We start from the raw sequence: 14,835 nt of genomic DNA, 5'->3' as shown, positions 1-14,835 counted from the left end.
GATGGATCGAAATCAGTTTCACCACTTGCATATACACAGGATAATGTCTGGCAACGCTCGGCGTTCCCTCTCCGTTCTAGTGCTCACCCGTCGCCGCTTTATGATCACTGAGTATAATTGAGCACGCCCCTGAGCGGCCTGAGCTGATCACCATCATGAACATGATCCACTCACTGAGCCTGATCTGAGCACCCTGATTTGATCACTGAGCAGGTGTAATAGAGGAGCAACAAGGTTAGCCGCTAGGCTGAGCCTTTTGCCCCCGACATCACGTGGAACGCCCCTCCCAAACAAGCGAGTCTTGGTGGAGCATCTCAGGAGAAGAAATGTCGTTGAATGATATTTCCGTTTATCCCGTTATAATTGGAACATTACGCTGATACCAGGGATTTCAGCAATTTCACAAGAGGCTCCGCCAGCATGGGTGGAGTGCCTTGGTCATCGAGAGGCTGTAATGAGTGTAAAAGACGAAAAGTCAAGGTTCAATTGCTCCTGTATAGCATCGCTTATTGATTGATATATGCTGATACTTTCATTTTCAAAAGTGTGATGAGCGAATCCCTGAATGTATGCGATGCATCAGGAGAGGCTTCAAATGTCCGGGACCACGCAAAAAAATTGAATTCATCCACTACTCATACAATGATGACACCGATAAGCAGCGTCTCCCTCGTTCATTGGTAGAGCCATGGGAATACCTAGATTTTGAAAACAAAGACAAAAAAAATGAGAAAACTACCTGTCAAGACTTGATGACTGTCACTTCGCCATTCCAGACAGTTCACACAGGGCCAATGATCAATGTGCAGTTATTCTCAACTTACTTTGGCACTTACTTTCCTGAGCCCGAAGCTACTTCTTCAACGCACATGTGGCCCTCAATTATATCGAATATCATGAGCCAGCCTCAAAAAAGCGTACTACTCCAATATACATGTGCGTCATTGTCGCGTGTTTATTTGGGCAAGGTTAAATCGGATAAAGTATTGTTTTACGACGGTCTCAGGCGGTTTAACTATGCAATCCGGCTATTCTCTAAACACCTTAACCAAAATTCCTACGCGGAGGAATTTGTTCACGCTGCTGTTATTTTCCAGGAGATTCAGGTATTCAAATTTTTCATATAACTGGGTAATTTATCATAATACTAACCTATTGCTAGACTTACTTTTGCCCAGAATCTATCATCGAATTGTTCGCCCATATCGAGGGACTTAACGCAATTCTAAGATACCAAGCTCCCAAAGCTTTCAATAATACAGCAATTACTTCTGCTTATCTGCAACACGCTAAACAGAGGACGGTAAGCCCCTACTTTTGATTCTGAGTTCTTTATGGATATTTCCCGACTAGACAACTCGGATGTGACTAAAAACTCTTCTAGCTCTTCTGGCTCTTTCAGCAATTAACAGAAGATGAAATCAAATTTATCCAAGAGCCCTACGATGGTACACCGCTATCTGGTGTACTTTGGGGGTTTTCCGAAACTGCACGTATCGGAAATGTGCTTGATAAAGTTAATAAATCCAACCGCGAACTCTGCCAGTCTTTGTTCAATGATTGCCAAGCGCTTGAGGAATTTTTCAAGCAGCTTTATCCCGAGATCGAGACTACCGGCGGCAATATCCCAACCTACGCTCCAGATGAGCTAAGAACCGAGCTACCAGCTACTGATAATATATTCGGCCCTGCTTATCGGTTTTGGTCCTTGGATGAAGCCCGGTTACATACCTGGCTCTGGGGATCAATATCGCTGTTCTATCCCGTTTTTGGTCGATGTATACAATTTCTGAATACCCATCACCCTGATCTTCTCCCCGCCTCCATTGACCTAACTGAGTGGGGAAGCTATGGGCTTCAGATGGCTGCATTCTACGCCTATGAATCTGCGAGGGCTATGCCGTACTGTGCAAAACCATGCATGGGAACTGAGGGCACATACTATGCACCACATGGTCTGTTCAATATATCGAAATTATGCTCACACACCAGAAACTGGGAAGGCTTGGTCTGGTGTGACAAATCACTTAGAATCATCGAGCGTTCAGGCAATGATACTGCAGGTCGACTGCGTGAGTATCTGTGGAATTACTGGTTCGAAGTGGATGAACAGGCCCCCTTTGATAAGAGTGGAATTCATAGAGGTCACGGATTGGCCAAAGTGGATGCCGTTGAATATATTATGTCGTAAAAAGACCCCTTGTGAGACCGAAAATCAAGCAATAAACATCGGCTGTACGCATCGTATTAGTACCGGATAGGGCCTAGCGTGAGCTACCTCGGAGCTTGCGATCTCGGCTTGCTTTGTAACAACCTTGAATTCTGATTTGCAGGATTCTTTGGTATCAAATATAAATTTAAAAGGCGCCTTGTTAATACCGAAGACTACTAGATAGAAACTCTCGGAATATTTGACTATTTGATGGAGAAATGACGCTTCTCCTTGTTCTTTGGACGGTGATCGTGTTGCTTTCACTGCTCGTAAGTTGCACTTCTGTATGCATATAAACCACTGCGCTAAATTGTATTGGTCAGGTTTCTAGTCTGGCCATTTACCCAGGGTCATCCGCGGGCTTGATTGATGAGGTAACGTACATTGGGTTTTTGTGACACATGAAGTTTTCTGGAGTTGAACGTGACAATTGAGACTGCACGATCATGATAATGTTCAGGAAAACTTACCGCCATATCCCTCAGAGCGAAGTACGTGGAATTAATTGCCCAAGTGGTTCAGAGTTTAAAAATTCTTTAGAGACCAGTTCGGCCCAGACCCACCGCCGTTTTGACGTACTAAGACATCGCCACCAGCGCAAAAGATCAAAGTATGATTATTTTTACTGATCCCTGTTGCAACAGAGCGTCCAGCTGAAGATCAGAAAACCGAGTCAAGCTGTTTGGAAACGAAGGGATTAACCTCAGGATACTGTATTCTTTTTATGGATTTTCAGAGGTTATCACTTGGCTACTGTATCAGTAGAAATGCTTCCGATTATTTCTCCTAGGTCGCTTCATTTAAAGATGGTCACAGTGTGTGAATCCCCTTGAAAACCCCTGTAAGGCCGGAATGAAGATCGGTGCTCTCTGTGCTTGTTGAGCGGCCGCCAGCAGTACTGCACGTGGTGTATTGCACTTGTTGATTAATTCTTCTTTTTGCGCACCTTGTCATTGTCATCCTTTGGCAAAATGAGTATAAAAAGACTAGCTATATCTTGTGTAATTGTCTCTGGTGTTTAAATGTAATGCTCGCCTAGAGAGAATCCCGCTGTTGCCATATAGCAAATCCATGGCAATTAAATATCACCCGTCTGATCGTCTGATCGTCTCGCTATGAAGCTTAATTTTGCATTGATTTCTAAGTATATATCTTGTTGCAATCGTCAATGGAGCCGAAGGCCAGTCGTGTCAAGTAGGAACAACTACGAAAACGTCGGAACGATCTTTTGCGGCGCTACAACGACTTCTGGCGCCTCTATGCTATCCGGACCTGGCTGACTATGGAGATACCAAATGGCCGAGTTTACACTTACCACTTACACTCTGGTTTGCCAATTCCAACTGGAAATAGAATGGTAAGTTTGGATATCCTCAATTTTACGCAACCTTATGAGCTTATATACTTTTCTCGCTCTCAGCCGGTGGGTTACAGAACCCCTGCGGACTACGTCTCGAAGACACTAGCGACGTTGAAAATCCCAGAAGCACCGATATATTCCATTCCAAAGCGCCAAAATGCTATCTGAGATTCTTTTGCTCTGTGCATGAAATACGTGAACAGGCGATGACAGTGGAGATCAGTCCAATAAATGTCTATTTGTCCCCCTCACTGTCAGGCACCTTGGCTAGAGGAGAAATTGTACTAAGTCATGGGAACCATCTACCCTCGCACAATTTGTCCGTTCGCTGGGCTTTACAGTGAAAGTTCGGTCAACAGTATAAATTTAAATAAAGTTTTGATGGATTCATTTTTTTTCTACAATGTATACCTTCAAAACTTTGCCTTTCCTTAGTGGTATTGTATTCGCAAGCTTTTTTCTTGTCATAAATGAATATAATTTCCGTATGTTATGGTACGAGGGCCTCCATGGTACTTTATGTCACTCAGCACCTTCGCAGTTCCTAGGAGCTTGGGAGCCATCTTAAACCTGCGGACCTCAAAGAGGGAGTTACAGGCTGGAAAACCATGCCTTGGATCCGGCTTTGCAGCAATAAAAAAAGTTCCATGCTTTTCATTCGTTCCACTCGAAGAATAGGGGATGAGGCTGCTTATTGCGTGCTGCACTTGATCAGTACGTTCGGGCTTGGGCCGATTCAGTTCCTGGAAGATACTAATTTCACCCCACACGTCCGGGCTGAATTTCTATGTGGGTTGCCGCCAATCGATTATTTCGGTGTCTTAGCGCAGTGAAAGTCACCTGATGGTGAACCTGGGGAGGTACCCCGCCTCCAGCTGAGAAGCAGACAATAAGCCTTCAATGGACTGAAAACGAGGCACATTTATTCGAACATGGCATCGATATCTTTCCGTGGCAAGAACAATGGGCTCCAGGTCGGAGGTAACCATGGTTCAATCGACTTTCATCTGCCTCCAGGTAAGTTAGAGGAACGGGACAAGCTCCAGTTGTGACTAATCGCCGTATTCCGAACTAGAGCGACCGGAAACTCCACCCAACCCGTTATCAACCGTCCCTTTCGCGCGCGATCCGGATTTTGTCAATCGCTTCACACTGCTCAATCAGATTCATGAGAAAGGCTCAGTGCCAGGGTCGAGAATAGCGCTGGTTGGCCTCGGCGGTGTTGGGTGAGTATAGAGAGACAAGCACGTGGTTTATTGACTATTGCTGATAACTCGAAGGAAATCGCAACTAGCGATCGAATACACCTACCGGGTTCGGTCTGAATCGCCGGCGACATGGGTCTTCTGGGTCCATGCGAGTAATGAAGCCCGGTTCGAGCAGAGTTTCCGGGACATTGCGGACCAAGTTAAGATCCCCGGTCGTCAGGATCCTAAAGTCAATATATATAAACTTGTCGAGAACCGGCTTCGGGAAGAGAAGACAGGAAAATGGATCTGTATTCTTGATAATGTTGATGATGATAAGCTCCTCTACTCATCTCAGGCCGCACAGAAGGAAGATTCGATAAGAGATCCAACGAATGCCTGGACAAAACCGCTATTAGAATATGTTCCTAGAAACCGAAACGGATCTATTATTATCACGAGTCGGACGAGAGAGGTTGCCTTGAAATTGGTTGATCGCAAGGATCTTATCGAAGTCAAACCGATGGAAAGCTCTGAGGCGCTAGAGCTTCTCCAAAGAAAGCTTCAACAAGCCGGGGATGGCGAAGAGAGTCAAAAACTAGTAGACACATTGGAGCTCATGCCACTAGCGATCGTACAGGCCGCGAGCTATATTCAAAATCGGACGCCTCGCTATTCGGTATCACAATACCTGAAAGATTTTCAAGAGAGCGACCGCAAAGCTATCAGGCTTCTGAAAGCAGAGGCGGGCCACTACTACCGAGACTGGGAAGCAAAGAATTCAATTTTAGTGACGTGGCAAATGTCCTTCGATTATATACGTCAAACAAAGCCATCTGCAGCGGAGTTGCTCTCTCTTATGAGTTTTTTCGATCGACAAGAGATACCAGAGAACCTTATCCGGCATCGACCCGAGGCCAACGACACATCAATTTCAGAGCTTCTGAACGACTCTGATGATACGGAAGATTCCGAGTCTGATATAGGCCCCGATTTTGAAGATGATGTCGTGACACTGAGGAATTTTGCATTTATATCTGTCAGTGAGAATAGCACTTTTTTTACGATGCATCGGCTAGTGCAACTGACTATGCGTGCGTGGTTGAAATCTCGTGGACAAATGAATCAATGGAGAGAGATATTTATCAACAATCTATACGAAGAGTTTCCCACGGCTGAATACGAAAACTGGGAGAGGTGTCGGGCGCTCTTTCCACATGTCAAATGCGCAATATCACAACGACCAGAATCGCCTAATTGTCTACGACAATGGGCTACATTGCTTTATAGAGCTGCATGGTATGCGTCGCAAAGCGGAAATATCGCGGATACAAGAGACATGGCAGCAAGGTCAAGAGAGGAAAGAATCATTTTACTAGGTGAAGAGCATGAAGATGTTCTTAGTAGCACAGGCATGTTGGCAACGGCATACTGGCTTGACGGCCGATGGCAGGAGGCTGAGCAGCTCGACGTGCAGGTGATGAAGACTCGCAAGACGAAGCTCGGCGAGGATCATCCCTCTACGCTGTCGAGTATGGCCAACCTGGCGGCGACGCTTTGGAGCCAGGGCCGGTGGGAGGAGGCCGAGCAGCTCGACGTGCAGGTGATGAAGACAAGTAAGACGAAGCTCGGCGAGGATCATCCCGATACGCTGTCGAGTATAGCCAACCTGGCGGCGACGCTTTGGAACCAGGGCCGGTGGGAGGAGGCTGAGCAGCTCGACGTGCAGGTGATGAAGACTCGCAAGACGAAGCTCGGCGAGGATCATCCCGATACGCTGTCGAGTATGGCCAACCTGGCGGCGACGTACCGGAGCCAGGGCCGGTGGGAGGAGGCCGAGCAGCTCGAGGTGCAGGTGATGAAGACTCGTAAGACAAAGCTCGGCGAGGATCATCCCGATACGCTGTCGAGTATGGCCAACCTGGCGGCGACGTACCGGAGCCAGGGCCGGTGGGAGGAGGCCGAGCAGCTCGAGGTGCAGGTGATGAAGACTCGTAAGACGAAGCTCGGCGAGGACCATCCCTCTACGCTGAACAGTATGGCGAATCTTGCTTTCACCTGGAAATCTTCCGCTCACGATGCCGAAGCCATCAATCTGCTACGAGAGTGCCTAACCAAGCAGAAGCAAGCACTCGGCCAAAACCATCCCACTACTATATCTAATTCTGAAACATTGTTAGAATGGGAAACGGAAGTGACACGGGAGACTGAAGGGGAATGGGAAACAGATGAGGAGTGGGAAACCGACAGGGAATAGTAAAGGAGGCGCATATGGATGCGTAGATCATACGCTTAGGCATTTATGTTATTTTCTGCCTCATGTGTATTTCCCAAAGCAATGTCTCATCACAAATTGACTTCGTACGCACTTTTCGAAGGGAATTGACCTCATGGCTCTATTAAACTTCAAGCAAAATAATGAGACAAGTAGATCGAAATGTCATCAACAAGCTCAAGAGGCCACAAGATGCTAGTATTTTCGGTACGAACATTACGAGTAAATTAGTGAACAAAATAGCACGTGATAACGCCTTTCAATACGATTCAATACTTGAGACGGAGCTAAGTCGGAAATGGATTAGTGATTTCGGACTAGGGTTCGGGATAGAATCCACGAGAGTGGAGTGGTGAAACTGATTTCGATCCATCCTGTACCTTTGCTTCATATTGCGGAGCAGTCTGAGCACTCTGGTCAATCTTTACCTTCACTCTCTTCTGTTAGCATTAGTATTCAACGTGAACTTGCGTGGTCTTACATAGACGTCGAAACTGGATGATTCTCGTTACACAAGAACATCCTCTGCAGCATCTGGGCACGGAACCCGCTCCAGTGATGATAAGACTTGAAGGGGGTCACATCATAAAGCTGCCGGACGGAACTACGGCGGAATCAGAGCCAAGGCAGAGGTCTTCCAAGGCGCGTTCCTTCCTAGATCTTCAGAACCAGACCTCTGACATCGAGTCGTATCAATGAACCATTAAACTATACCAGATTTGATCAACCGCATCATACTGGGCTTTAGTGGCCAAAATACTGCTTCAAGATATGAATCGAGGCTAATTTTGATATCTCTCAAATGGCTCTTGGCTATACAACGCTATCTAACTGCATGACGTAGGATAAATTGATAGTCAACGAGTATGGAGTTCGTCTGAAAGGGGTCTATCCTATGTGGCTGACCTGTTCGACCTCATGGAGAGTGACTTCTCATTTCCAGCAGTGAAGTCTAGTGCAGACGAGATATCATCCCAGTCTGCCAGATAAAGTTGTGTCTAGAAATAATGGGGGCTGAGGCTTTGACCGGCAGCTATAGCACTCTATCGCACAAGTCAGTCATCAATATGCAAAAGCTCTTCATCTTTACCCATCTAGGAATCCTCAAGAACACATGATCTCTATTACATGACAGTGACTGCCTCTCCCTCAATCATAGGTGCAAAAAGCTTACGCAAACAACTTTGAGGAAGGAGGAAATAGATGTGAAGTCAGGCCTTGCATGAATATTGAGGCAACACGTCATCATTGGTCAGAATCAAAGTGCAGCCCAGCAGAACGATATTTGAAACTCCCCTGCTACTATATACACCTCCATGCCCCCAAGTAGCTATCTACAATAGGTAAAATGATTAAGTTCAACTCGAAGTTGGCTGGATCAGATGCGCACAGACCGTTTCAAGATCTACCTTCAACCTACGATTTTGCTTTCATACTATGTTAGTGTACATGTATATATACTGTACCTCTAAAGTTACCACACGTTAGCCGTTTCTTTTCCGAGGAGAAGAATATTCTCATTCAAAGAAAACTCGCGTAAGATAACATAGAATAACTAAATTGTAATCGGGCCCCCGTCTGTTATTGTTGATCATCCATTGCGGAGAACGCCGGCTTCCGCGGAGAATGATTCGGTTTCAAAGTACAGCAGCACCATCTTCAACCCTGGCAGGCTTTTCTTTTGTCTTTTGTCATCAACAAAAAATAGTTAGCACAATCTTTTCAAAAGACTTTAATTGAACCATTCATTTGTGGATCCGGCTATCTCACTCAAGTCTTCCCAGAAATATTAATATCATGATGGTTGGTCGAACTCGGAATGTTTAGGGATGATTACGTTTATAAACTGCCCTGGAAGCTTAACCAGTCCAGTTGGGGAATTCGCTGCCGACTGATGATAAATATGTTTTAAAAGAAACATGCAAATCCCACCTGGGCGTAGTACTACTGGCAAGTCTGGTCGGTATTTACATTAAATGTTATAACCTTGGAAGTTTTTGACTTTTTGTCAAAGCAGCAAAAGAGAAAGTTAGCTCCGCAGCGCTCTAGGATTGTGATTTTTACAGATCACGCGTATCTCTAGATGTCTCTTTTGAACCTATTCTCCATGGCACGGGCCGTTCCAGATCATTTTACTGTGGATAAAGCCTCATATTGGCGTATGAGTCCCAGTGACCCGTTTGACCATTCTAAAGAGTTGTCGTCACGATAGCGAGTGTCCTGACTGTGGCTAGTTTTAAGTTCATACCGTATTTTCATTTGCTGTTGTCGCAAGTAATTCCACGGAGCTCTCCGAGATTGAGTCATGTGTTCTCGCATTACACCTATTCATTCCCACTTCTAACACCTGGGCAGCATTGCTGTCTAGCTCCCATACAGGATTGACTTCGGTACAGAACTGATGGTTCCCGCGGGTTTTGCCGGGTTAAATGACAATACAATGGAGGGGCGAATAGCAAGTGTGTGGTTTATTTCAAGTTTTTTAAAAGATCGACAGAGCAAGTGCTTTCTCTTATAGAAATTTACCTATGTCACCCCCTCTTCTAGCCTAACTCCTTCTCTCCAAGCTCCATTACTTGCTTCCTGTGAAAAATATAAAACATACCTTCTGAGGATTTTTTATTGACCCCTAAAACTCCAAAAGCACAGAACAAAACCGGAATCTCTTCTTGTGCTACTATTCAAAACCAGGATAAACATATGGAGCACCAGCATTTTAGTACCAAGAATGCCGAGAGACCTGTTCTCTACGACGAACTAAACGGACATAGAGGTGATGGATATCAATCTCCGATCTTGGTAGTCCCACATACTGACCATGAGCGCTCACTTCTTCCCCAATCTACTCTCTCGGAACAAACATTGCCCTTGAGACAGGAACCAGCGGCAGTCGCTGAGGGGATGCCAAAATTTGCAAATCCAGCTCCTCTTGGCCTCTGCGCATTTGCGCTGACTTCATTTATCTCGAACTTTACCAATGTCTACCTAACGAACGTGACATCATCTGAAGTTAATACTGCCCTTCCACTTGTTTACGGTGGTTTTGCTCAGCTATTTGCTGGCATTTGGTACGTGAATACCAGTCAATAAGCCATCGATTCCATTTTTGCTCTGAATTAATACTGACATGGATAGGGAAATGGTGGTGGGGAACACATTTGGAGCAACATCGTTTTGCTCGTACGGTGCATACTGGATAACATCCGGCATCATGTCACTTCTTAAATACACTCAGCCTGAAACAAAAGAAGCCACATGTGTGGCGGAAACCATGTTGGGTGTATACATGATGGTATGTGAATCTGGAAAATTGATTATGCTCTAAAGCATCATATAAATTGACCAGCAAACTCCATTTCAGGCCTGGTTTATCTTTACCACACTTATGCTACTTTGCACACTCAAGTCAAGTGTGGCCATGTTTCTCCTGTTCTTTTTTCTGGACATGAATTATCTTCTTCTCGGCATCGCCCATATAAAGTGCACCGCCAATGAGGAAATCATTGCTTCAATACAACGAGTGGGTGGAGTATTTGGCATACTAGCGGCACTGATGGCGTGGTATAATGCATTTGCCGGTCTCTTTGATCATAGCAATGGCTTCTTTACAGTTCCTCTTGGCCATTTCCCTTGGTCACCTGCCGCTCGGGCACATGGGAAAGTGAAAGCGTTGTGAGAAGGAAAGAAAAACGAAATAAAAAGGAGGAAGCAGGGCGATGAAAAACTTTGAGTGACGTATATCCAAAATATCAGTATACTATATGTACCTACTGCCCTAATTTAAGACGAAGAAGGTTTATTTTTATATAACCATATAGGATGCTTTACTTTATTCTTCTACAAAATACATGTTGTGATAAAGAACGACCACCGCGTTAGGGGGTGCAGTGTAACTACATAGATCGAGAGGTGCATGCAGCGAGTGAGTTTGTTGTACATATTTGGCTGTACTCTGACTCGGACCAATAAGAGTGCGTTTCCTCACTATCATGCGAGATCTGGACGTCTAAGGCCTCACTTTGTATCTCTTCTTCCTCCCCTTGTTCCTCCTATCTTCAACGTTGTTTTCGTCTGCGTGAGTGGGGTCAAAATCATGGGTCAGATAAATATGGGGACCCACATGACGGTCATACTAAAAGAGTAAACTGGCTCCAGAGACACGGAATCAAGGCAAGAGCGCACAGAAAGGAAAGGCCGCCGTTTCCTGATATTGCCACGCCTCACCGCCTTGGCTTGTTTGCATGCCCACCAGAATTCTGCCGACTCTCTCCAATGGATCTAAAGAAGTTCTTCATTGACCGCCTTCGCGCGCATATGCAATTGATCCTCCAGCCTCGAAATAACCTCATTTTCCAACTCCAAAACAGCGTACTCTGATTATTTCAAACTTACTCCAGCACTATCCCGTCCTCGAGCTACGTCTCCATCGCCTAAACCGTCGCTGTCCTGAAACTCCTTCCCTGCCATTCCACGGATCTCCGCACCGGACACAAAACAACTCAATATGTCTCGCGCTGGACTGTGGCTGAAGGTCATTGCAGGGTGAGCATGCGGGCTTAAACCAATGAATACCAATCAAATATCTGATCTGGGTGACTAACCCCGTTCCTCTTGCTATTAGCGGTATCGCTATCTCTGTCGGAGGGCCTGCATTTGTTGAATATATCCGACCGACCGACGAGGAACTTGTGAAGCGATATAATCCAGATCTCCGGAAACGAAGTGAGGAACAAGGCGATCAAAAAGCGCAGGAATTTGATGAATATGTGAAAAAGCTCAAGGAGTGGTCTAAGTCTGATAAGTCAAGTATCGCTTCCCTGTTCCTCGCTATTGCTACAGAAGTATTCCAATGCTGACTTTCTGTGTCTGCTACAGTCTGGTATGCCGCGCAAGAAGAGTTGGATCAAAAACGTGCGATACTTGAGGCTCAAAAGGCCAAGGCGAAGGAGGAAACACGAATTCAACGGGAAGAGATGCGGAAGGAGATGCTGGGGAAGGATTGAATGATTTAAAATTTATTCTTCTTTGTATTCTGTCCTTTTCATTTAGGTTATAGTAGACTCCGGAGCTCTGACTGTGGTTGAACTCATTTGAGTTGAGTTGTATGATTATAAAAGTGTGTACAATATCTTAATATCATCTACAGCGTTTCTGGATAAGGTCAGTCTCGATTTAGGTCTGAAGGCTGGCCGCTGTGGAAAGAAGTAAGCCAATGTAGACACGAGTTAAAGCCGGTGGTGGAAGCGATATCAATGATTTTAAACCCGGAAGAGCAAAAGTAGTGAGATCCCCAAAATTAATATGTTTGCACCTTCAATATTATAATACTTACTACTAGCACTTGAGTAGTACTAGGTAGATGATTGGCCATAAGAGGTCCGCGGTATTCGAGCTCAACATCCGCTTGATACAACCACATAAGCTCCATTTTCAGACGGATCGGACTGATCGTGCTTGGTCTATACTCAATGCTCTTTGAATTTGATCAACAAAGGTAATGTCCATTTGTATTCCTTGGCGAGAGCTGTCTCTCTCTCTCTTTAGGTTTTTGAAGGACTCGATCCAGACCTGTGGCTATATAGTACTACTAGGGCGCTGCAGTAGGATTGAAGCGATAAGCAGCGGAGATAGGCGGCAGAATGTGGTTCTTTTTCCGCCTTCAGTTCAACATTGGGATAGCTTCATCCTGTCTCACGCCATGCTTTCCGATCACAATTAATATATTCGAAGTCTCGCTTTCATCTCGCCGAGGGTGTATCAATTGTAGAATAGTTCCTCACGATGCACCCCTCCAATCGCAACTCTCCCCCAAAAGATACGAAACCACAGCCACAACCACGAGTCTTGACGCCCCAAGATGCCAGACGTCGCGCGCAACAAAATTTAAAATCTGCGCAACCTGACATTCAACCGATGGGGAAATATGCATCCATTGAACAACAAAAAGAATTTAATAAGGGTCCGCGCCTCACATCTAGATGGCACCTCCCCTCGGCCTTCTCCCGCCTCCGCGAACGCTACGCCTCTCTCCCATCTCCAGTCCGACGGACCTGTCGCATGCTCCGTATATTCGGTCCTCTTCTTCCTATAAGTCTTTTCTTCTCCGAGCATGTTGCGCAGATCATGTGGGTGAAAGGCCCGTCCATGACTCCCTACCTGAATGAAGACTACGACCAAATGCACACAAAAAGCGACATGGTATTGGTGAGCATGTGGCCTTGGGGCTGGACATTGCCATGGCAAAGATCCAAGACATTAGAACGGGGAACAATTGTGACATTCCGGTATGTATGGCCTTACTTGCTTTGAACACACTACGGTCAATCCCAAATTGGAGCGCAAGAATGAACAAATAGACTAGTTGACTGACTTCATGAATTATAGATCACCGGCGAACTCGTCCCATGTAGCGATAAAACGTGTCATCGGTCTTCCGGGCGATCGCATTACGACACGCGAACCTTGCATGAAACCCTCTCAAATCGTCCCCTACAACCACGTTTGGCTGGAGGGTGATGCCGAAGATCCTCGCCGCACACTGGATAGCAACACATATGGGCCAGTCAGTATTAGTCTGATAACAGGCCGTGTGATTGGCGTGCTGGGTCCGAGAATGCGTTGGTTAGATTGGAGAAATTGGGAAGCTGGAAAGATAGATGGATCATCCCCAGACATTCAACAGGATAATTACCGGCAAAGGGTTCGTGAGCGGGTCGAGAAAGAAGTTGTGCAATTGGAGCACCCGGAGTTCTAATAGCTTTATACCGCATGATTGGGTGCTTGACTTTTCGTCGAGGCCTTGTAAATATACCGACATAGATGAGACTTTAGAATACTCTGTATTATTACTACCCTTGATATAATTATACCAGGCATCTGCAATTTATTTCGTATGAATCAATTGTCATGATCACCCGGTTGTACCTAAAAGACTACAAGGGCCGCGGCTTATGCAGCCTCTATCAGCTCCAATCTCTAATATACCTTATGGAGACATTACTAGTACCTCCAAAACAAGTTTTACGGTTATGTGTTAACCCTTGAAAACAACATTGAACTGGCTGATACATGCTATATCTTGACTTTGCGTTTTGCGACGACATGCAATTCCTTAGGATGTGGCATTATACCCTTTAACCAATCTACAATGAATCATATCTAAAATGACGCTTGCCCTCTACAGCTCAAACCAGGCTATGCCAAGATATACTAAACTTCTTTCAGAATGGCTATGTCAGCTTTATTTGTTTTTGTAATGTTTTTGTAATGTACCGTAAATTACCGGATTATCATAGTAGCGGGGAACACGTTTATGTATTGCCTGTAAGACCAAAAACTGTCACCTGAGTCGAATGCCCCACGTTAACTCTCCCAATCCCCACATTGAGCGGCGCAACTAACCATGGGTCCTAATCTAGCAAGGTTTAGCGCCCGGCGGTCACCTGAGAGCGGGGTAAAAGACAACCTTGACTTTTAGGAGGTGGAACTATCGCTCGGCTGAAAGTAGTCCTATTTTATGTACTGAATATTTAGCATGAGCCTGACGTCTTTTGGTAGTGCGAACATGGGTCTCTAACTTGGAAATAACCATGGGATAATCGGGACAATCAATATCTTATCTGGTGTGTTAGAGTCCTTGTAAAGCCGTAATAAGGTGACTAATACTTTTTGGCCTAGACCAGCCGGAAAATCCAGTATAGAGGATAGACAATGGTTTGCTCTGCCCTGTACCAGTCAAAGACTATCTGACTTACTATAGATGCAGCGCTGCTCAGGTCACTAGTATTCCTATAGATGCTAG

The 14,835-nt window shown here is 45.4% G+C and overlaps 5 protein-coding genes across 5 annotated transcripts; all 5 read left to right on the top strand.

The window, feature by feature from the left end:
• Positions 1-752: 752 nt before the first annotated feature.
• N7478_012649 (uncharacterized protein) lies at positions 753-2,191 on the top strand (the record flags this gene model as incomplete). Its single annotated transcript, XM_056928859.1, has 3 exons — positions 753-1,106; positions 1,163-1,303; positions 1,385-2,191. 3 exons carry the CDS (start codon positions 753-755, stop codon positions 2,189-2,191), a joined length of 1,302 nt encoding a protein of 433 aa, XP_056772221.1.
• Positions 2,192-4,504: 2,313 nt separating this feature from the next.
• Positions 4,505-7,016, top strand: N7478_012648 (uncharacterized protein; the record flags this gene model as incomplete). Its single annotated transcript, XM_056928858.1, has 3 exons — positions 4,505-4,589; positions 4,648-4,798; positions 4,853-7,016. The coding sequence occupies 3 exons, from the start codon at positions 4,505-4,507 to the stop codon at positions 7,014-7,016; spliced, it is 2,400 nt and encodes a 799-aa protein (XP_056772220.1).
• Positions 7,017-9,734: 2,718 nt separating this feature from the next.
• N7478_012647 (acetate uptake transporter family protein) lies at positions 9,735-10,710 on the top strand (the record flags this gene model as incomplete). The annotated part of the gene is made up of 3 exons (XM_056928857.1): positions 9,735-10,102; positions 10,170-10,326; positions 10,381-10,710. 3 exons carry the CDS (start codon positions 9,735-9,737, stop codon positions 10,708-10,710), a joined length of 855 nt encoding a protein of 284 aa, XP_056772219.1.
• Positions 10,711-11,538: 828 nt separating this feature from the next.
• Positions 11,539-12,037, top strand: N7478_012646 (uncharacterized protein; the record flags this gene model as incomplete). Its single annotated transcript, XM_056928856.1, has 3 exons — positions 11,539-11,576; positions 11,656-11,840; positions 11,910-12,037. 3 exons carry the CDS (start codon positions 11,539-11,541, stop codon positions 12,035-12,037), a joined length of 351 nt encoding a protein of 116 aa, XP_056772218.1.
• A 910-nt stretch (positions 12,038-12,947) lies between these two features.
• N7478_012645 (putative mitochondrial inner membrane protease subunit Imp2) lies at positions 12,948-13,788 on the top strand (the record flags this gene model as incomplete). Its single annotated transcript, XM_056928855.1, has 2 exons — positions 12,948-13,318; positions 13,419-13,788. 2 exons carry the CDS (start codon positions 12,948-12,950, stop codon positions 13,786-13,788), a joined length of 741 nt encoding a protein of 246 aa, XP_056772217.1.
• Between the last annotated feature and the right edge of the window lie 1,047 nt (positions 13,789-14,835).

The sequence above is a fragment of the Penicillium angulare genome (assembly GCF_028827245.1).
Source record: "Penicillium angulare strain IBT 27051 chromosome Unknown utg000012l_segment0_segment0, whole genome shotgun sequence".
Lineage (NCBI taxonomy): Eukaryota > Fungi > Ascomycota > Eurotiomycetes > Eurotiales > Aspergillaceae > Penicillium > Penicillium angulare.
The sequence above is the reverse complement of the archived record's forward strand: the minus strand, read 5'-3'. Positions and strand labels throughout refer to the sequence as shown.